This window comes from Cavia porcellus, unplaced genomic scaffold (genome assembly GCF_034190915.1).
Source record: "Cavia porcellus strain 051 isolate PalLab524CR breed Dunkin Hartley unplaced genomic scaffold, mCavPor4.1 scaffold_23, whole genome shotgun sequence".
NCBI lineage: Eukaryota > Metazoa > Chordata > Mammalia > Rodentia > Caviidae > Cavia > Cavia porcellus.
Window position 1 is genome coordinate 9,474,202 of NW_026947506.1, and position 22,645 is coordinate 9,496,846.

The 22,645-nt window shown below is 41.1% G+C and overlaps 1 protein-coding gene and 1 pseudogene across 1 annotated transcript; both read right to left on the minus strand.

Moving 5' to 3' along the window:
• Positions 1-1,264: 1,264 nt before the first annotated feature.
• Positions 1,265-2,221, minus strand: LOC100717533 (olfactory receptor 6E1-like). The gene has a single exon (XM_003466048.3). The coding sequence runs from the start codon at positions 2,219-2,221 to the stop codon at positions 1,265-1,267; it is 957 nt and encodes a 318-aa protein (XP_003466096.3).
• Positions 2,222-13,088: 10,867 nt separating this feature from the next.
• Positions 13,089-14,012, minus strand: LOC100717534 (olfactory receptor 13A1-like; annotated as a pseudogene).
• Between the last annotated feature and the right edge of the window lie 8,633 nt (positions 14,013-22,645).

Here is a 22,645-nt window from a genome sequence, read left to right on the forward strand (position 1 = left end):
TGCTGGTACACACCTATGATGCCAGCACTCGAGAAGATGGGCAGGAGGGTTTGCTGAGTTCGAGGCCAACTTGAACTGTACACTGAAACTCTGTCTCAAAAGAGATGAGAGAGAGAGAGAGTGAGAGAGAGAGAGAGAGAGAGAGAGAGAGAGAGACAGAGACAGAGACAGAGAGACAGAGACAGAGAGAGAGAGACAGAGACAGAGTCTTTTATAATCCCTACAACCAAAGACCAATATAATGAAAGCAAAGTATAATCATTATCATTACTCACCTATGCCAAACAAGCTCTAGCACCAGAGCTTTCTCTAAAGCTCCTCATTTCCTGTCAAAATCATACTAAGTTATAATTGCAACTTGACTCTCATATTAAATCAATACCTCCCATTGAGCATGTTCCCGTTGTACTTTTCAAGTCAGGTTAGTATCAAGAGTGTCATTTCACTTTAGTACTGAAAGGAACATCACGGAGTGATCACACCCAAACCCCTCGCTCCACTAATGAAGAGATTTTCTGATAGACCCCTTTGGAGAGAATTTATAGTCACAATAAGCCCTCTTTCCACCTCTGCTTGACTTTCTGCAATGTAAACTTACTGTAGGAAGAAAACCACGTTCACAACTTGATTTCTTATTTCAAAACTCAGGCTTCCTTCCCTGGGTGCTTTGTCTTCTGTTACTGAGTTCAGTTTGACAGAGCAATGACCAAGGGAAATTTCAGTTTCAATAAGAAAATTTATAAGCTTTCATCACTATATGAAACAGATCTGTTATATAAAATAATCGTATGATTTAAGTCACATACTGATTAAAGTTATGTTTACCTAAGTCTCTATCAAAATTCAATCTACTGACCATGTTACAGCTGTTCTTGAATCAGTTTGACAGGCTTCATGCTTCTGAATTTCCCAGGGCCTCCATGTACTCAGCAGTACAGTAGGTACTTGTATCACAATTTCGCAGATCAGAGATTAAAAATATCAAGCAAGATCAGTACAGGAAGCTCTTTTCTAAAATATACCGACTTATACTAACATTACTGATGAAAACAAAATTCAAGAGTGAATATTTGACCCAATATTAAGAAGATTATTGAACATTCAGAGAGAACTACTAGATAAATTAGGCACAATTCAAAGACAACTCAAGGAGAACCTGAAAAAACAGACATATTTTTTCAACTTATATAGACAGCTTCAAAAATTCTAAGGCATTGGATTCAGTGGAGGGGAAGACACATTCCTCCATTAGAATGTTGTGATTTTATTTCTGCAATTTCACCCTGGACAGAGCGTCCCTCAGTGCCTGGTGCACCTGCTTGTTGCGCAGGGTGTAGATGACAGGGTTCAGCAGCGGGGTCACCACTGTGTTCACCAGAGCAGCCTCTCTGTTGGAGTCCAGACTGATCATTTGCTTTGGCCTCAGGTAGATAAATACACAGCTACTGTACATCAGACAGAGAACAGCGAGGTGAGAGGAGCAGGTGGAGAAGGCTTTCTTCCGCTCCTTGGCTGATGGCAGGTGTACAATCGTGACCACTATGTTGCTGTAAGCTATGACAGTTACAAAGAGGGAAGCAAACAGGATAAAGAAAGCAAAGATAAAGAACAACATTTCAGTAGCTCTGGTTTTATAACAGGAGAGCTTTGCCAAGGGTCCAAAGTCACAGAAGAAGTGAGGGATGACACTGGGGCCACAGAAGGACAGCTGGGACAGCTTTATCACTGGAATAACCATAAGCAGAAATCCCAAAGAGAAACAGGCAGTGACCAGCAGGATACACGTCCTTGGGCTCATGATGGTGGGGTAGTGCAGAGGTTTGCAGATGGCCAGGTAGCGATCCAGGGACATCACAGCCATCAGAAAAAAAATAGTTGCACCCAGAAAAAGGAAAGCAAATGCTTGTGTGAAGCAGGCAGCAAAGGAAATTGTTTGTCTTCCAGACAGAAAGATGGTCAGGAGTTTTGGGATAACCGTGGAGATGAAACCACATTCACCGAAGGAGAAAATGCTGAGGAAGAAGTACATAGGGGTGTGGAGGCGGCGGTCAGCCCAGATGATGGTGAAGATGAGCGAGTTCCCTGTGACAGAGGCCAGGTAGGCCAGCAGGTGCAGCAGGAAGAGGACCTTCCCCAGGTGCTGGACTGCAGGGAAGCCCTCCAGGGTGAACTCCTGGACAGCTGTGCTGTTCCCCGCCCCCACCATCACTACCTTTTCCATTTCTTCAGTCTGTTGCCATTGAACCATGTGAAAGGTTCCCGGCTGGAGAATACAGAACTTTGTTTTTATTAAAGTGTAAAATAATCTCAGCATTACATTTGGACCTGCTTATCATTTTAAAAAAGTCTTTTGATATGTCACTTTTGTCCATTGTTGTGAAAAAATGTGATTTTTTTGGTCTAAAACTATTATTTAATAGCCTAAAATAGTGAATAAACAAGTACTGTGCATGTAGTTACCCATCTTCATAAAGGATCATGTAATTTTATCATTATTGGTCATTTTCCAATATAATACTGCCATACTGGAAAAAAGTGCTGGTCTGAGGTATTGTAGAAATATAATTATGATTGAAAAATAAACAAATAGACACAACAGGGATTGTAGCTTTGTGGTATGCACTTTTCAAGCATGCATGAGGCCCTTTTTTAATACCCATCACTTCACACACACACACACACACACACACACACACACACACACATGTGCACACACGGTGTGGTGTTTTGGCATCCCATATAAGAATTCTTTCACTATGTATTAACATTTCCCCATAGTTTTTGCTGTAAAATTATTAGTAGGAAAATTTTCTGTAAATTTTCTCACTAATCCCTCTGAAGAGACTTAGATTAGGAGAGTAATACACCAAGGCTAACTGGATAGCTGGACAATTACGGCAGGCCACTGAGACCCAGAGCCTGACCCAAGTCAGGCAATGAGGCATGTTCTCCCGTACTAAGTGCTCTTTCAGGTACAGATTCTACTTTCAGACCCTAAACTCATAGGATTTAGGATGCCTTCCAGGGATCAGAGAGAAGGACTCATAGCTTACCTCCAACAATTGATTTCCAACTCATTTTCTCTTTTTTTGGTATACCTACATAGAATAAACATTCTCCATTTCCCTTTAAATCATACGTGAGACTTTGGTCCTCTAGTGTATGTCTCAGATCACTGACTGAGCTGATACACTGAGCCAAAGCAAATTCTCCCACTCTTTTTGTGTGACAGACCAGCTCAAAGAAGGAAAGACTACTTCAATTAACAATAATTAGCTGCAAAATATTCACACCAGAAATAAATGGCAGCATGTTCCATTCACTCTAAGTCCACCACTCACCTACAAGCAGCTCACAGTAGCCAGAAATCTAGCTTCTACACTTTCACGCTTCTGGAAAACCAAGATGATGGGTCAAGCAGCTGAAACATAAGTAGATAAACACATTTGAAATGACCTCCATCATCCCAGTGAAAATTTCAATGCATGTCACATCTGCTAATCCTTTTTCTTCAATGTACCCACTTTCCATGTGTAAAATAAGCCAAAGTCACATCTCAGTGGAAATCCCATCTGGTGAAGTATTGGAAAAGAAAGCAGGGTACGAACATCCGCCTGGCTCTGTCAGAACTGAAGGTGTGCTCACCTGCAATCCCAAGCAACTCTGCCACCCTTGCTGTGTCCGCAGATCTCCCAGATCCCACCTTGTTCCTGCACGAGACTACTTGTATTTGCTCACAAGGACTGTGGGCCAGAACAAGGAGCATGTACTACTCACAGGAACTGATCTCTTATAGTCAATATGCCTCCAAAATGCCTTCTACGGTGCCGGGTTAGCCATTCCGACAACCCTCCAGATAGGGGTGAACACTCCCCCACCTGAAGGACAAATAAAGTAACAGGAATTTGCCAACATGTGTTTACACTCCACAGTCTCTTGACACCAATCATGATCTACCAGGACCAGGGAGCAGCAACAGGACACACCCGCCATCATTAGGAAAAAGAGAAGAAATCCACCTGGAAACCTTTGTCCCTCTACATCCCTAATGGCAGCTAACAGAGCTCAGTTGGAAATAGAAAATAATATTATTAATAATAACAATAAATAGTCATTATTTGGAATCATAATTCCTCTTTCATTATGAATGGAAATACAACAATACGCATTCACAAATGTTTGAGTTGTCTGGATGAAAATCTTGAAAGTGAAGTGCGTACAATCCTCCAGGGGTTTGTAAGGCACCATGGTGATTTATGCTGCTCAAGTAGGATTGAGAGGTCAGGTTGGCCTAGATTGCACCTAGTGACAATGAGGTGGAGCTCCCCTTACTCTGTCAATGTCAAAGATATCAGGTAAAACACAAAGTTTAAATCAGAGGCAGAGTCTCACATCATAGAACCAAAATGTCCAGTTTCAGCTGAAAGTCACTTGTCCCACCAAGCACTAGGAAGTTCTCAACTTGAAGTTTAAAACGCAATCAACAGACATGAACATCAAGATGACAAGGATAGGGGTTGGGGATTTCGCTCAGCAGCATAAGCGCCTGCCTTGCAAGCGCGTGGTCGTGAGTTCGATCCCTACTCCAAAAAAAAAAAAAAAAAAAAAGATTGACAAGGATACTGGATAATAGATGACAGTAGATGACAGGGGCCATACATGCATGACTGTCCCATCAGGAAGACTATCTCATGCCACCAGATGGGAGTCATGCATGCACTACTGGTGGTTCAAGTCAGTGGGAAAGTGTTAAAACAACCATCATAAAAATGCTTCATTGAGCTACAAACACATTAAAAGAAATGTTTTTAATTTTGCAAAACTTTAATGGAGGAAAAAAAGAATATATCAGGAAGTTTTCAGCCAGCCCCATCATGCCCCAATGTAGCAGCTCCAGTGCAACTGACACTGTTTCTGTACACAGTCTTGAGGAATGGAAGCGGGTGGGCAGGACCATCGTTTTGTTTAAAAGGATTCGGGGCAAACAACAGCTGAAGAACAGTGCCAGGTGGCTTCACTGACAGTTTCTGGCGGGAGAAGACAAGAGCCAGGCATTCACAGAGGACTGCTGGCAGTGGGGAAGTAGACTAAGGGGAGCTCTGCTGCCAGCTGGGAGCTGGGATCATCACGACTCCTCTCCTGGAGAAACCTTGGCCCAGTGGTGTAAGCAGGCAAGCAGCCGTGGCCTGCAGCGAGGCCAGGGCACTCGTAAATAAAGGTAAATACAGCAAGTGGAGTGAAACAGGAAGTTTGCAAGGCCTGCAAGGAGCCAGCGATACTTGGGTCTGGGAGCAACCGAGGCTCTCCCTGCCAGAGGGGACCATACCCACTGAGAGGGTGCCATAGAGGTAAGCACAATAAGGACATATGCATGTCCAAAAGCTGAAGACCAGTCCCAGCCTACACACCCAGAGACCAAGATCAGCCCCATACTCAGCACAGACCCCACAGCAAAGTTGGCAGGTGACACAGCACATTTTGGGGATCTGACTTGGACACTACTGCAGAACTGTGAACACCAGAGTTATTTTACTATTTTTCTTTGTTTGAATAGTTTTTAATTTTCAGTCTGTTTGAGATGGTTTTTTGCTTGTTTGTTTTTATTACTATTTACATTTTTACCTTGGCTTTTGTTTTGTTTTATTCATCTTCTTGATCCCTTACCTAAGTTATATTGATTTTATGATACTTTCATGTGAGTGAACACAATCTCTTTTCTTTCTGGTTTGCTCCAATATTCTTTTGCTTTCTCTTTCATTTTTTCTCTCCTGTATTTTCAAGTTTCCCAAAACTTGGGTGATCATTCTTTGGCTCACGGCCTCACTTTTACTATTTTTCTTCTGATTTGTCTCTCGATGGGTTCCCTATCTCTCTTAAATATCACCCCACAACAAGATAAAATTAATCTACCAAGGGAAAATTCATTGCATACAAGTTCCTGGTATATAGTGGATTTGTTATATGACAGTAGAGCTTGCTCCCGTGGTTTAAGGCACCAAATTAAGAATTACCGCGTGTCAGTTGCTAGGCTGTACTTGATGTTATTCTTATTGCTAATTATACTATTGTGGTGAATTAAAAACTGATGGTCAACTTAAACATCAGGTGAACTGAATCAGCATGGTGCTGAGTGTGGATAGCCCATCTGAGGACTGTTGTCTACATAAAAAGGAGATCTGGAGAGGAAGAGTTAGCATTGTAGATTCACCTAAGTGTTGTTTGAAGCTGTTGATTCTCCTGGAGGAGCTTGTCATGCTGGCTCCCCTGATATGAACTCAGCTGTTATCATTGGAGGAGCTCAGGACCTTGTCACTGAGAATGGCTGTGATTTACTTTTGGGGAGCCCTGGTCCTTATTTGAGCATCACCTCCTGGCTCTGAAAGGGAAGATGTGTGCTGTTCAAACTCCAGGAGAAGCTTATTACACCCAGTTCCTGATATGTACTTGGCTGTTCTCATGTCGGAGGAGCTATGGATCTCATTGTCACCGAGGCTCTGGTACTCTTTGGAGGAGCCCTGAGCCTTATTTTGAGCATCACTTCTTTGCTCCACTGCAGAACCCTCAGCCTGATGGCACAGATCCATCATCCCACTTTGGAACAGACTTTCTAGCTTCTACCACTGACCTCTGGGCCCTCCCAGTGAAGATTCATGAAATAGACTTGCTTGAGTCATTGTATGGCCTCTAGGCCTCCAGTTGGATATGTGAGAGGCATTGTTATGGGCTCTAGGTCTTCAGCTAAACTCAGGCAGGTTATTGCCATGGCACCCAGGCCCTTGGCCCTGGGATGGACAGATTTCCTGTACTTCTTGTAATTAGCTCTTTGGGTAACCATGATAAATAATACTATAAATTATGTGTCCTGTATGTAATCATTTTCCTTGCAATCCCTTGACTACAACAACTACTTTGCCTAGGAGGTCTCTCCTGTTGTAATCAGTTTTTCTGCCTCATATGACAACATTGTGATTGTCTGGGGAAATAACTATCACCATAGGCCAATACCAAAAGACAGGGTACTGAGCTAAATAGCAACCTCTTATCCATAATAAATTGTGAAGACAGATCTTAGAATAGATACAAAGATAAAGAACCATCTATACCTAGAAGACACCTCTGATGAATAGACATTCCTTGAGAAGTCTCAATGTTAGTCATAAAGCTATCTACCTTAAGAAATCTACAAGCACAAACATGGAAAATAAAACAAAATAAAAACAGAAAATGACAAGACATGGAAGCGAAATGCATCCCCATATCTCCAGCCCACCCAGGACCACTCCAGAAAACAATGAGAGAAGAAACTGGAAGCCACACACTGGAACTTTCTGAAATGATAGCGAGATAAGTGAAAAAACAAGTTGAGGTGGCTATAGAGAAAATAATCTTTCAGGTAAAAGAAAACAGTGACAGTGAAAATGAAACACATGCCCAACAACTCTAGCATGGACACAGGAAAAAAACAGATGAGCTTAGGAAACTGATGGAAACCACAACTTCCCAGCACAGGAAAAAAATGGAAGCCATGAAACAGACCGAAATCCAGGAGATTAAAAATTCCATTGAAAGTGTATGCAACAGATTGAAGGTAAAGATACAATATCAGATCTAGAAGACAGGGTTGAAGTTAACCACAATGAAAACAAAAGTATCAAAATAGCAACTATGAAAAATGTTAATCCAACACCTGAAAGATGAAGCAAAGAACAACATAATATTGATCAGGGTTGATGAGAAAGCCAGAGATGGTGCAAATGCCTTAAAAACTCTTCACAGAAATAAAGACAGAGAACATCCCAAACGCAGCAAAAGAATTTAACATGCAAATTAGTGAGGCATATAGAACTCCAAATAGCCACAACCAAAATAAATCTACACCAACACAAAAATAACCATTAAGATTCCATAAATTCAACCCAAGAACAGAGTACTAAAAGTGGTTAAAGAAAAGAAACAGGTCACCTAGAAAGGAAGATCCATCAAAATCACAGAAGACTTCTCAACACCAGCCCTAAAGCTAAGAAGTGATTGGAGTGAAGTATTTTAAGCCTTAAAAGAAAAAAACCTCTCCACCTCAGATTGTTGTGTCTCACAAAACTATCTTTCAAAACCAATGGAAAAATAAGATAATTTCAGAATAAAGAATGACTGAAGAAATTAATGACCACCAAGTGAGCTCTCCAAAATGCTCTGAAAGATAATTTAGGAAGAGATAAGGAGGACCACAATTCCAAGAACACCAACAGAAAGAAGCCACCAGCCCAGGCAAGCAATTAAACAAAGGGAAAAGTTTGGATACCAACAACAGAAAAACAATATGTGAAGCATAATCTAACACATACCTGTTATAACATCAACATTAATGGTATCAGTTCACCAATCAAAGGAAACAGATTAGCAGAATGAATCAAGAAGTAAGAGCCAACAATATGCTGCACACACAAAAATATTTAATTGAAAAAGAAATTCATAGACTAGAAGTCAAATAATGGAAAGCAATATTTCATGTGACCAGATGCCATAAAAAAGCAGGGATAGATATTCTATTTGCAGACAATGTGAAATTCAAGCCAAGACTGATAAAAAGAAAAAAGAAGCTCACCATGTACTCATTAAGGGAAAACTCCAGAACAGAGATAAAAATCATAAATATATATGCACCAAATACCAGTGCACCCAAGTACATTAAACAAATGTTAACAAACATAAAAAATCAAATAAGCACTAACACAATTATAGTAGGTGACCTTAATACCCACTGTCACAAGTAGACAGATAAACTAGATTTAAAAAACATTATTTTGTTTATGTTAAAGAAATAAAGCAAATCAAACAATGAAAGTGATATAGGACTTCAAAACAAGACAACAGGAAATCAGCAATCGCAACCATAATGTCTTTCGTTTTCTTCAAAATATCTGTCCACAGCATCACACACAGTAAAATAAAAAAAAAGTAGAACAAAACCAAGCAATACAAAAGAATGAAAGGATACAGGGACTTTAAAACATGATAATGGAAAATCAACAATTTCATTACTTTTAATATTTAGTATATTTTACCAGTAAACCTGTCTGAACATTTTTTTTATTGGGCAATTTTCTATAACTGATTCAGTTTTTTTGCTAATTTTTGTTCTATACATATTTTCTGTTGATTAGTTTCTCATAAGACATTATATGTTCCTAAGAATTTATCCATTCATTCTTCATTATACAGTTTGTTGGGGAATAATTGTCACTACTCATCTTTTTATGATCCTTTGTGTTTCTGTGGACTCAATAGTAATGTCCTGCTCCCCACCATGCTCTCGTCACAAGTACACATTTGAACTACAGTCTTTTGATTTTGAAATACAACGTATCAAACAAGTACTTATATGTTAGACTCTTCTTTAAATATGTTGAAATTATTTATTTCAAATCAATAAAATGATCCAGGGAGATATTTGCATCATAATATCAAGAAAAGTATTCTAAATTTCAGATTGGATTATTGGATACATTAAACACTATCCTATGGGTTAACAAAACCTAAAAATGTGACATCATTTCAAATTTAAGTAGATGACTCTGGAAATAGAAAAGAGTTGGACTCAGTGGAAAGGAAGATGCACTCCTCCATTAAAATATTGTGATTCTATTTCTGCAACTTCACCCTGGACAGAGCGTCCCTCAGTGACTGGTGCACCTGCTTGTTGCACAGGGTGTAGATGATGGGGTTCGGCAATGGGGTCACCACCGTGTTCACCAGAGCAGCGTCTTGGTTGGAGTCCAGTCTGCTTATTTTCTTTGGCTTCATGTAGATGAAGACACAGCTGCCATACATCAGAGTTGAAAGGAGCAGATGGAGAAGGCCTTGTGCTGCTCCATGGCTGATGGGGTGCAACTACTTTCTTCCTGATGGCTGTGCTGTTCCTGGTTCAGAACTATAGCCACCTGCAAACAGTGGCACTACCCCACCATCATGAACCCATGGATACGTGTCCTGCTGGTCACTGCTTGCTCTCTTTGGGTTCTCACTCATAGCATATCCAGTTATAAAGCTATCAAATTGTTCTTCTATGTTCCCAATGTCATCCCTCCCTTCTTATATGATTTTAGACCCTTAGCAATTATCATGTTGTGAAACCAGGTCTATTGAGATGTTTTTCATCCTTGCTTTCTTTGTCTTGTTTACTTCCCTTCTTATGACTTTCATCATCTGTAGCAACAAAGCAGTCACAATTGTACCTCCCATAAGCCACCATTAGGACAAAGCAAGACGCCTCTCATATGGTTCTTGTGAAGCCAGGACAAGGACAGACAGGCTGCTTTCAAGGGCCAGGGACCTTGTTCATGCCACTCACAGTGGGGACCAGTTCAGGGCACAAAAAATCCTGTCTGCAGTGCTGTAGTCCTCTCCATAGAATTTCTATGATGCAGCCTGGTTTCCATCACTGAGGCATCCGTCTGAGTTGGGAGGACACAAAGCATGAAACTCTGTTTGGAGTCATTAGAAGACATGCTGTCCTCACTGCTAGGCGTCACCACAAGCAGAGCACAGGGATGTGGTTAAGGGTCTTCATCATGGTGGCTCCAGGAGACATGGGCCTGTGAAGTCACAGTGAGCCCAGCTCAGAGTATGGCCTGCAGAATGGCAAGGGTCAGGAATCAAAGAATTGATCCTAAGAGGTGACCTTAAGAGGAAATGAGAGGAGCTTCTCTGCCTCAGCTAAGTGGAAGATTGAGACAAAGTCTGGTGACATTCTGCATGAGGATTCCAGGTAAAAGTCTGAGTTTTATGTCAGGTGATGAAATTCTATGTATTTCCCTGCAATGATAAACCCAAGCCAGACAGCATTCCCATGGAAATGATGCCCTGTCTGCACTCACACAACTGTCGGGTGAGCAACTGTGGCCTGCAGAGGGCCAGAGGCACAAGAACAGAGGCAGAGCCCAAAACAGGGAGCCACTGGAGCAGGAAGACAAAGAATGGTCTGGAGCCCCAAATGGAACTATTACCTTTGCAGAGCAGGAAAACCTGCAAGGCTGAGAAAGCCAGGCTCTGGGGAGAGAGGGTGCAGAGCTAAGGGAAGTCTTTCCTGCCCTACTCAGCTTTCCCTGGTAGACACTGCCTTGCTCATTGCTGGAAGGCTCCTGAGTACACAAGTCCGCTTCTGTGTCAGCAGCCATGGCACTGGCTTCTCATTCACCCACCCCATGCCTTCTCCTTTGGGTCGTCTTTGGAGAGCCCCGTTCACAGCTGTCTCTGTTTCTATTGTGTGGTCCCCACAGTTATCCCTCTTATCCACCTTTGAGACAGCCTGGGCCAGGCAGAGAGCGAGGCTAGGACCTCCAGACCTCCTCCACCATCCTGTCCTCAGCAACTCCCAAGAATAATGACCTCCTTTCACAGAATACTTGGTCTCTCCTCTCCTGTCAGCATCTCCAGGTAGAGTTAGCATCCTGGTTATACTCAGAAGCAAACTAGTGCTCACATGGGTCTGGAACCCCTGGAGAATCTGAACCTGAACCCAGAACACCTCCACCCCAATCCAGAAATATCTCTACACCCTCTCTGAGATCCCAGACACCACCATCACTCCAGCGCTCTGTGCCCCACTTTTCCCTGGCAGGTTGATGACTGTGGGTGCAGGGGCTGCTTAGCTGGGCCTGAAGCTGCCGAAGACTATAGATCGAGTCACATATTTCTTTCTGTCACCACTGTATGAAACACTCAATACTTGTCTAAAGTATTTTCTAGCTTTCTGATACCCTTTGAAATGTAGAAATGTAGACATTGTAAGACACTAAGATGAATCACTCAATAAACAATCTCCAAGCCAAGTTCAGATCAGTTAGTGATCATGTGGACTAATGGGTGGTAGTCTTCAAGGGCGTGTTTATTGGGAAGACTTGGAGAATACGGAGGGTGATAGTATACTATTTGGGGATTAGAATTCTATCTGGAAGTGTTGGACCTTGTCTGTGATAATCTGTGACCCCGAGTTACGGTCAGCTTCAATTCATCAAATTCCTGAATTTCATGCTGCAAATCAGTGTGCTCTTTTGAAGAGGTAAGGGGGATACTGATTGAAGACTAACAACCATTCATCATTTCTAAACTAAATACCAAATCTATTCTCAGCTTCTGTCTAAGATGCCAATAGTAATTTTATTCAATTATAAAGTTACACCTAAGATGCCCATGTTTCTTTTGTTATCTTTCATGCATCAGGGTGGCATTTCCAGAACTTTCTAACAGCTTGGGACACATGCCAGTCCCTGTCCTAATTAGACATGGCAGTTTTGTCTGTCCATTTCTGCTAGCAATGATGGCTTTGAAGAGCTGTGTGAAGTATTACTGTGCAACCCCATCAATTGTTCCCACTGCAGCCAGGAAGAAAGGTCCAAACCCAGGGAGTGATTATTAATCTCCAGCATTTTCTAGGCGCATTCTTAGGTACACAATAGGTGTTAGTGTTGGAATTTCTTTGGGTAAAGCAAATCAGGGATCCCAAAACTTGCTTAACCTGAGCACTAGGGAAAAGAACAGGGGAAGACATTACGATAGTTCACATCACAGTCAGAAACCATTTTTGAAGTTGAAGGAGCTGCAATGGGAACATTGAAGTAACTGTAGTGGCACAGAAGGCATCGCAGGGGCAGTGGTCACTCTACAGCGCTTCAGTCTAATGTTCTCCACGTGCTGTAGGGTCTACACATGGTGCCCACTCCTTTCAGGTGCATATATCTAAATTCTAGGTGTGATTTCAGGATTTATGCCTGAGTGTTGACTGTCCAGAAGGAACAGAAAACAGTTTCCCACAGCTGAAAGGACACATCACAGATTTTTTCTCTCCTGTGGAGCTTTCCCTGTAAGCCCTGATATAACTGAGGTGTATTGCAGCATACCCCATGTCTGCAAAGCCGAAAGATTCACACCCAACTACTGTCTTGTGTCAGCTAGGGCCAGAGTACCTGTGTCCTGAGTTTCTCCCTGCTCATGTGCTCTTCAGCACATGAGGTGGGCTCATGAACTTGGGCACACACCTGGCTCATCAGACCCATTGGAAGGTCAGTATCTGCCCACATGGGACACACAAATTAATTCAGGAAGGAGAAGCAGAGCTTCCTGAGGGTTGCTTTGAACTCCTTGTTTCTCAAAGTATAGATAATAGTGTTCAGTGTGGGGCTCAGCATACCATAAAGAACCCCAAACTTGCTGTTTTCCACATTGTAGCCAGAGGCAGGGCTGACATAGGCATAGAAGACAACAGTGTAGTACATGCACACCACAGTGAGGTGGGAGGAGCAGGTGGAGAAGGCTTTCTGTTTCCCCTCTGAAGTCCACATCTTCAGGATGCTGGAGATGATGAACCCGTAGGACACGATGGTCATCAGGAAGTTTAGGATGCCATAGAAGGCATCCGCCAGGACGATCATGATGCTGTTCACATAGGTGGAGCTGCAGGAGAGGAGCAGCAGAGGGGGCACCTCACAGAAGAAGTGGGTGATGACACTGTGGTCACAGAAATCTAGGCATAGTGCCAGCACTGTGTGTATGGCCATGTTGAAGGCGCAGAGCGTCCACACGCCTGTGGCCAGCAGGCTGCAGAATGCCTTGTCATCATGGCGCCATAATGCAGGGGGTGGCAGATGGCAGCATAGCGGTCATAAGACATGACTGTGAGGAGCAGCAGCTCTGAGGATGCAGCCCATGTGAGGAAGTAGAGCTGGGCCATGCAGCCCCCATAGGAGATGGTGCTCTGCTCTGACCTCAGGCCCTGCAGGGCCTTGGGCATGATGGACGAGGTACAGATGATGTCCATAGTGGCCAGGTTGAACGGGAAGAAGTACAATGGGGTGTGCAGCCCAGGGTTGAGGGCAGTGGCCAGGAAGATGAGGACTTTGCCAGTGAGGACCACTGAGGGAGGAGAGGAAACATGCAAATAGGAGCACTTGGTACTCTGGGTGCTCTGAGAAGCCCTGCAGGATAAACTCTGTCACCAGTGTCTGGTTACTACTCATTGTCTTTGGGCAGATCTCTGTTTCTGGGATTATACACATTATCTGCACCTGCAGCTTCACATGATTTCAGGGGTCCAGAGAGAAGTGGGTCCCCTGCTGCCATCCTTCCCTCACCCGTGATGATGTGGCAAGCATGATATCATGCAGATGCGCCACGATGCACAAATTAAGGCAAAGGTGCCAGTGTCAGAGAAGCGAGCAGTATGAACTTGTGGCTCCTGAAAGTAAACACAAGTAGCCAGTGAGGCTCAGGGAGCTTCATTCAACTCCAGCCAAAGAAATGAAGATCACATCTGTGACCACTGCTCATCATCCACCACTGCTCAGAGCCAGAACAGGGACACAGCAGTGCTGTGAATGCGGGCACAAAGACATGCGGCTTTTAGAGTGAGCTGCTATGATGCAGAACTGTGCTTTCTGGAAACTTATCCTACGGAAAAAATTTAAAATATCTTCAAATTATCAGAGTCACACCATTTATGGCTGAAAATTGAAAAGTAATCTATATTCTCAACAGTGAGATTCTAATGCATTTTTCTCAAAAAACATTTACAACTATTATTAGGTTTAGACAAAATGATCAAATATCACCTACCAATCAAGTTACATAGCCTTTGCAAGGCAGAGCTTCGAACAAGAGCACAGAACCGCTGTGATATGAAACAGCAGGTCAATTGCACACAGTGGACTCGGTGCTCCAGGCCCCTTGTGTCTTCCCACAGCAAGGACCAAGCAGTGCCACTGTGGTGGTGAGTGAGGTGACCCCACCACACCTTAGTTGCCTTCACTTCATCCTGACAAGAAGACTCTACAGTCAGCCTGTTGCTCAGGCTGAGTCTGGCATCTGGAGAAGTGGGTGTCACTTCACTCACCTCCACACAGCCAGGTGACTCCTCTGTCCCCAAGGATGCCTGGGTGGCACAGGAACAGAGCTGCTTTGTCCCTGCATACAGCTCAGGCTTTTTCATTTCCCGTAACACCCTCAAGACTTCAGGTCTCTGATGCATAGGGCACCATGCTCTACACCACAGCTCAGAGTTCAGACACCTTTGAGTCCCCTGCCTCAGCTATCCCCTGAGGAGACAGCCACTTGGTTCCCAATACTTGTAGGTCATCAATGGCCAACTCTGTCACATACAGGTTTCTAAGGATGCTGTGAGGCAGGAAATCTTCTCCCATCTCTCCTGACAGCCACAGGAAAACCTATGCTACCTCACTGCATAGGTAGGGGAAAAACTTCTGCTACCTTACTGCAGGGAGAGGGGTTTGAACGATGCTCCACCTAGGAGCATTTCCATAGGCCTGTCCACACTCAGGGACAAATGACCCCAGAGTAACTACCCTTTGTTTGTGGTTCCAGGCAGCTGCGGACAGTCTCCTCATCACTGGCCAAACCTTCAGGACATAGAGACCACTCTCACTAGAATGGCTTTGACTGACTCGAACCTCAGAAAGCATTTTTTTTGTGGGACTAACAAACAAGGCTTTGTTTCCCTGGGATTCCCCAGGCATTGGCTTTAACTTGTCACGCAGCACAAGATTGCTACCAAGGACGGGAAAGGATAGGAATGGAAGCAGCATAGTGTCAGCTAACAGTGGCCAAGCTATAACCACGCTCTATTGAGGCAACACAGATGACACGGAGCAGCAGGCCAGTTGCACACAGTGGACTCAGTGCTCCAGGCCCCCTGTGCCTCCCCCTGCAAGCTGACCCTATATTTAAACAGAGGCTGTTGTCCACGCTTATCAACCCCTCGGGTGCTCAACCTTCCCAGAAAATAAAAATGCATCTAAGATGATTTCCATTAGTTTAAGAAAACAATAGTACCTTCAAAATTCCTGAAATTAAAAAGTACATTTCACTGAACTTTTCCTAAAGGTAGATTGAATTTTACATGTAATACAATTTACTGCTTGTGAAATTTTACCTAAGTCCCATGTGTTGTTCACTGTTTCACACATGAAAAATTATTGTTTTAAGGTACTTAATACAAGAGAACATGACTAGTTCTGTTATTTTTTTATCTAAGGGGATTCGAGATTTTCTCAAGCATTGTACTGCCAATTCAGAGCTCTCCTGTTACACAAGAAGGTAGATATTCCCATTTGAAACATATTTAAGGACATAAAACAAAATCAAGAGTATGCCAATTTCAAACATTCTATGATAACCGTGAAAACCAGTTGAAGATGACTTTATCCAACTGTAACAATGTAAAGGGCTTCCAAGAGACCCAGTTTTAGTTACAAAGCTCATGTTGGATCCCCAAGCTGAAAGCTACACACAGAAATTTTGGCTGTGTAGATTGTCAGTTGTGTCCCTAAACCCAACCCTATCAAATGTTAAAGAAAAACCAAGGAAAAGACATGTGAATCAAGAGCTCTTTTTCAGGTTAAGATTTAGCATTCTTTTTCAGGTTAAGATTTAGAAGGCAAGACCTAAACTCTGTATAGTTTTATCTACTGATCAAACAGTAATAACTGCGAGGGAGAAAGAATCAAATGCAATTTCTGTAGGCTCTCTGAAACAATCCAGTGGGTTCGAGCTCTTCCTGCTCTCTGCATTACCTGGTAGGAGGCGCCCCCAGGACACACATCCTCACCTTGAGGAAGTCACTGCACCTTTGTGGGACCCACGCGTGCCACCTGTGGCCTTCCTCTCTGTCTGCCGTGTGTGAGACTGGGAACACTGAGGCAGTGAGGCAGTGAGTGGTCTGCACCACGACCAGTCTGGATGGACGAAGTTTTCTTTTCTGTATTTAACAAGCAGATATGCCCAAGTATTTTTGAGTCATTTAGCAAAATGTGTCCTAGTCTGTGGGAGACACCCGGGAGAGGCAGAGACATTATTCTAAGTGGACCCTGAAGGAACAATTGAGTCAAGGTCCTCTTTGCTGGGGACTTGGATGCTATGGGTGTTTTACAAAGGCCAGTGTTGACTGCACTCCAAATATATGAAAACATGGGAAACCCCATGGGGCTCATGGTTCCTGCACTGTGTCCCTGTGCACAGAGGCTGGGGCAGAGCCCCCGAGGCTTAGGTGCTCAGAACAATGTGCCCACCCCTGGGTCTAGGGGAGGCGATGGCCCCTTGCCATCCCTCCGTGTCTGTGACCTCTACCCTCTATCATGGGGGCCATTGCCCCCATGATTTCCTCCTGTCCAAACATGTTAGAAACATGCTATCCTGGCATGTTAGAAATATGGAATGAAAACACAAAATAAGGGTGAACTTACATAAGTGTACATAAAAGAAATGAAAACGTGAAGGGTCTTTCCATTTTCTGAAATCCTCTTCAATCTCTGTTTTCAGAGCACTATTGTTTTCATCACAGGGGCCTTCTACCTCCTTAGTAAGGGTGGTTCATAGGTATTTAACTTTTAAAAACTTTGATAAATAATATTTTTCCTAGTTTCTTTTTCAGTGACATCATTGTTGGTGTACAGAAATACTGTTGATTTGTATATGTTGATTTTGTATCCTGCTTCTTTGCTGACTTTAATAGTTTCAAATGGCTTCTGTTGGAGTTTGATATTCCATGTCAAGGATCATGTCATGCATGAATAAGGATAGTCTGACTTGTTTTCCTGTACATGTTTTGTTTTTTTCTTACTTGATATCTCTCGCTGAAGTTTTGAACACTATCCTGCGTAGTGAGAGTTAAAGCTCCTGTCTAGTTACTGATTGTAGAGCAAATATTTTCAATTTTCCCCGTTGAGTACATGTTAGCAGTGCATTTGCCATCTATTACTCTTAACAGATTGAGATAAGGTCCTCGTGTACCTGTTTGCATCAGTTTTTATTATGAATGGAGGTAGGATTTTGTCAGAAGCTTTCTTTGTGTCTCTTGACAGCAGTGTGGAATTTTTTCCCTTCTGTTTATGTGATGAATCACATTTTTTTGGGTTATGTGTACTGAACTATCCTTGAATCTCTGAGACAATTCTGGTTTAGTTGTGATGTATGATCTTTTTAATGATTTGTTGCATTCTCTTTAGAAGTATCTTATGGAGGATTTTACAACTACATTCATTAAGAAGAGTGATCTGTAAATTTTTATTAAATCATTTTCCAGTTTTGCAATCTTGCTCTACCTTTCAGTTCATTAATTTTCCTCTATGTTGTCTCTATCTGGATGTTGGGGCATTTATTGAGTTTGTAAACTTTGTATCATTGTTATGTTTTCAATTTTCTAATTGTTGGTGAAAACTTTTAAAATTTCTTTTTTTTTGCTAAAGTTTTGAAAATGTTTTAATGCATCTATAATTCATTAAGTGATTTTATGATATCTTCTTTTAATTCTTTGTCATATAGTACCAATATTTTTGTCATCTTGAGGTTAGTGCTACTGATTGTCTTTTAACATTTCAGTAGATGAAAGCTGGCCGCCATCAGGGTCCTTTAGCTTGGTAGCCAGTGGGAAATGGGAGAAGGCTATGCTTATGGCCATCAGGGAATCCTTGTTGTAGCCAGGAGGTTCTGGAGAAGTCTGCTGTGCCCTCCAGTGCCTACCCAGGAAACTAGGTTTAGAGAAACTCAAGTGCCTGGCACATTCCCCTATACCACAAAAGGGCATCAGATTCAGGAAGCACCTGGGACTTTGCAACAGGCTTTTCAGGAGGAAACTAGGAAAATGTCAAGATGAAGGAGCAAAATAGAACCTTGGACCTCCACCAGACAGAACAGGTACAGAAGATATTGACATACAATAAATTGGAAATCACACACCTGAAATTTCTGAAATGATAGCAACTGAAGGGAAGAATCAACTTCATCAGATTGTAAAAGAAATCAGATCAGAAACAATATCGTAGGCAAAAGATGAAATGACAAACATAATGAAAGAATTTCTGAGTTTATCTAAAGAAGACAGATAAAAAAGAGAAGCAAATGAAAATTATGGGAACCTTGAATTAACAAAATAAGAAAGAATTAGAACTCATGAAACAGATTCAAAGAGATACCATGAAATTAAATACTCCACTAAATGCTGAGAAAACTGCTTGAACACAACTGAAGATAGACTTTCAGAACTTAAAGTTGGGATTTCAGCTGAGATCATCAAAGAAAAGATCACTGAAAAATAACAAGAAACCCTAGAAACAACAATTCAACAGCTGCAAGACAATGCAAAAGAAAAATAGTTTATTATTGATAGCTGCCAGCAAAAATGCAGGAGTCAATACAAGTGACTTAAAAAGACTATTTACAGAAGTGATGGCAGAAAACTTCTCCAGCTTAGAAAAAGGACCTGACATGCAGATAAGCAAGGCATCTAGAACTCCAACTAGCCATAACCAAATTAATCTACACCCATAAAATAATAAAGATCCCAGAAATTTATCACAAGGAAAGAATATTAAAAACTTTTAGAAAAAAGAAACTGATCACCTATAAAGAAAATCCATCAGAGTCATGACAGACTTTACAACAGAAACCATCAAGTTAAGAAGAGTTTATAGTAAAACTACTATAATAAAATCAACATGGTACTGGAATAAAAACAGACTGAAGATCAATGGAATAGATTAGAAGATACAGCTACAACTACAAACACACTCAGTCACCTTAATTTTCATAAAGGGACCAAAAACATCCAATGAAAGAAAGACAGTCTGTTTAATAAATGGTCCTGGAAAAATTGGCTGTCAATATGCCAAAAACTAAAACTAGACCCATGCCTTTCACCATAAACTAAACTAAAGTCTAAATGGATCAATGATATAAATATTAAAACATAAACAGTAAATCTTTTGAAGACAAAGTAGGCAAAAATTTGAAGACATAGAGGTAGGTAGAAAATTCATGAACAAGAATCAAATTACATGGGAAATACTTCCCAGAATCAATAACTGGGATCATGTCTTATTAAAGAGTTTCTGCATCTCAAAAGAAATCCCACAATCTGGTAAAAATCTTAGTGAACAAAGGACCTCTGTGTAGAACATATAAAGAATTAAAAAAATCAGACATCTGAAATTCAAAGACCCAATCCAAAAATAGGCATCTGATAGGAATGCACAGTCCTCAGAGAAGAAATACAAATGGCAAATAAATACATGAAAAATGTTCATCATTAGTCATTAGAGAAATGCAAATTAAAACAACACTGAGACTCCATCTCACTCGTGAAAGAATGGCCAGGATCAAGAAAACCAACAACAAATGCTGGAGAGGCTGTGGGAAAAAAGGAACTCTCCTACACTGTTGGTGGGAGTGTAGACTGGCACCACCTTTGTGGAGGTCAGTCTGGAGATTCCTCAAAAAGCTGAGATTGGAAGTCCCATTCGACCCAGCTGTTCTACTTCTAGGCCTATTCCCCGAAGAATGGAAAACATCACACCACAGTGATATATGTGCACCCATGTTTATAAGGTATGCTCAACTATTTCAAAGAAAAGAGACATTATGGTAGCTACTGTTGATATCCAGTTGTCTTGTGAAGTACCATGTTGTAGCATTGTTTTGTTCTTACTTGCTTTGTTCTGTTCTCTTTTGTTTTATTCTTTTTAAAATAAAAAAACAAGAGCTTGTAGTGTAGTATTTCAAGGTCTGAAAGAAAACAACTTCCACACCATATTGATGTACTCTGCAAAACTATCTTTCAAAATTATTGGACAAATAAAATACTTCCATGAAAAACACCAACTGAAGGAGCTCATGACCACCAAGCCAATACTGTGAAGAGTACTAAATGATATTCTAGAGAGACAGATAGATGACCATAATTCCAGGAACAGCAAAAACAGGGGATAGAAATTGAATGGAGAGGAAAGGGAAGGGGCCATTATCAGGAAAACAGCATGGCAGAGACAAGCTGGTACATATTGGTCATAACCATTAATGTAGATGGGTTGAATTCAACAATAAAAAGAAACACATGAAGAATGGATTAAGAAACAAGATCCATTAATATGCTGTGTACAAGAAACACATTTAACTTGAAAGAAGATTCATAGACCTAAAGCCAAAGGAGAGAAAACAATGCTCCACACAACCAGGAACCTGCTAAAACAGGGGTAGATTTCCCATCAAGTGCAGAATGGATAAGAATGATGTGGCACTTCTATAGAATGGAAATCTACTCAGATATGAAGAAGAATAATCTTGAGCCTCTTGTAGGTGAATGAGCACAACTTGAGTTCATGCTCATGAGTGAAATGATTTGGACTTAAGTGGGTGCACATGGTGTTGTCTCCCTAGGATTAAAAAACCGAGTGAGTTATTGGGATCCAAAATGTACAACAGATATTGTGAAAGAGAAAGGGGTGGAAATGGCTAAAAATGGGAGGAATAACTGGGATGTGAGAAAGGAACAAAGAAAGAAAGAATGGAAAATATTATCTATAATACATATATGTGTATATATTTGTGCTCCTGTTAGTGTATTATGTATATATTTATACTTATATACTATAGAGTATATAGACACAGTATACTATATATAGTATACTATGTCACTATTGAACCTCTCAAATTCCCCTTAGCAATATCATGCAAGTCATATATTACAAATCTTGAGGTGATCACATCTACTTCAATTTTCAAGATTTTTGTGGGAATAATCAGACATTTAGGACATCATATTATATATTTTCATATATAATAATACTATAGATAGTATACTATGTCATATACTGTATTATACTACAGTATACTGTACTATATAGTATATAGTATACTATGTATTATGCTATATTATATATAGTATACGATTAATATATTATATAGTGTGTATATAGTATAATAGTATATATGATATATAAATGTATATATGATAAACATATATGTAGTACAGTGGTATATGTATATTATATATATATATATATATAATACACCAAGAGAACAAATACATAATCTCTCTCTATAATATATATATGAAAATTATATTATTAATTTCCGGTAGTTCAACAAAAAAATGGCTTGAGCTTTCATTGTTTGAACAGTTTTTCAGTATATGTAACACATTAATCATTGTTAATTCCTTTATAGTCTGTTTTGAAATACTGTATCATCATTTTCACACTTTTTCTTTGCTCATTTTAAAATAAAAAATGTAAAACTCAAATGGAGATGACTCTAATTCTTGGTGTGGTGAGTAATTTTAAGCTGAAACTGGACATCTGGGCACTATGTTTTGAGACCTCAGCTCTTACTGCAGCCTCATGTCTCCTTGAATGCTCTGACATTTTCCTGGCACGGGGAGGCTGAGGTCCACCTCACTGCTCTCAGGGGCTGCCCAGCCCCAGCCAAATCTCTCAAATTCCTTTCAGCAACGTCATGCACATGGAATTTTACAAATCCTGAGGTGATTGTATCTACTTCAGTTTTCAAGTTTTTATGGGAATAATCAGACACTTAGGAGCTCATATTAATATATTTTCATATATAATACGTGAATAGTTATGGTGCTAAATCCCAATGTTTTATTCTTATTACTCATGGTAATCATTTTCTATTTCCAACAGTGCTGAATTAGCAGCCACCAGTGATCTAGAGGGACAATGTTCTCTAGCTGGCTTTCTTACATCTTCTCCAATGGTGTCCTTGGTGCTGTCCCCTGGCCCCAATGGATCTGGGTTGGTATCAAGAGACAGTTGAATGGGAAACATAAGTCAAGTAGGTTCCTACC

Coding starts and splice junctions, on each gene's coding strand:
- LOC100717533 (XM_003466048.3), bottom strand. CDS start 2,221: ATGGAAAAGGTAGTGATGGTGGGGGCGGGGAACAGCACAGCTGTCCAG.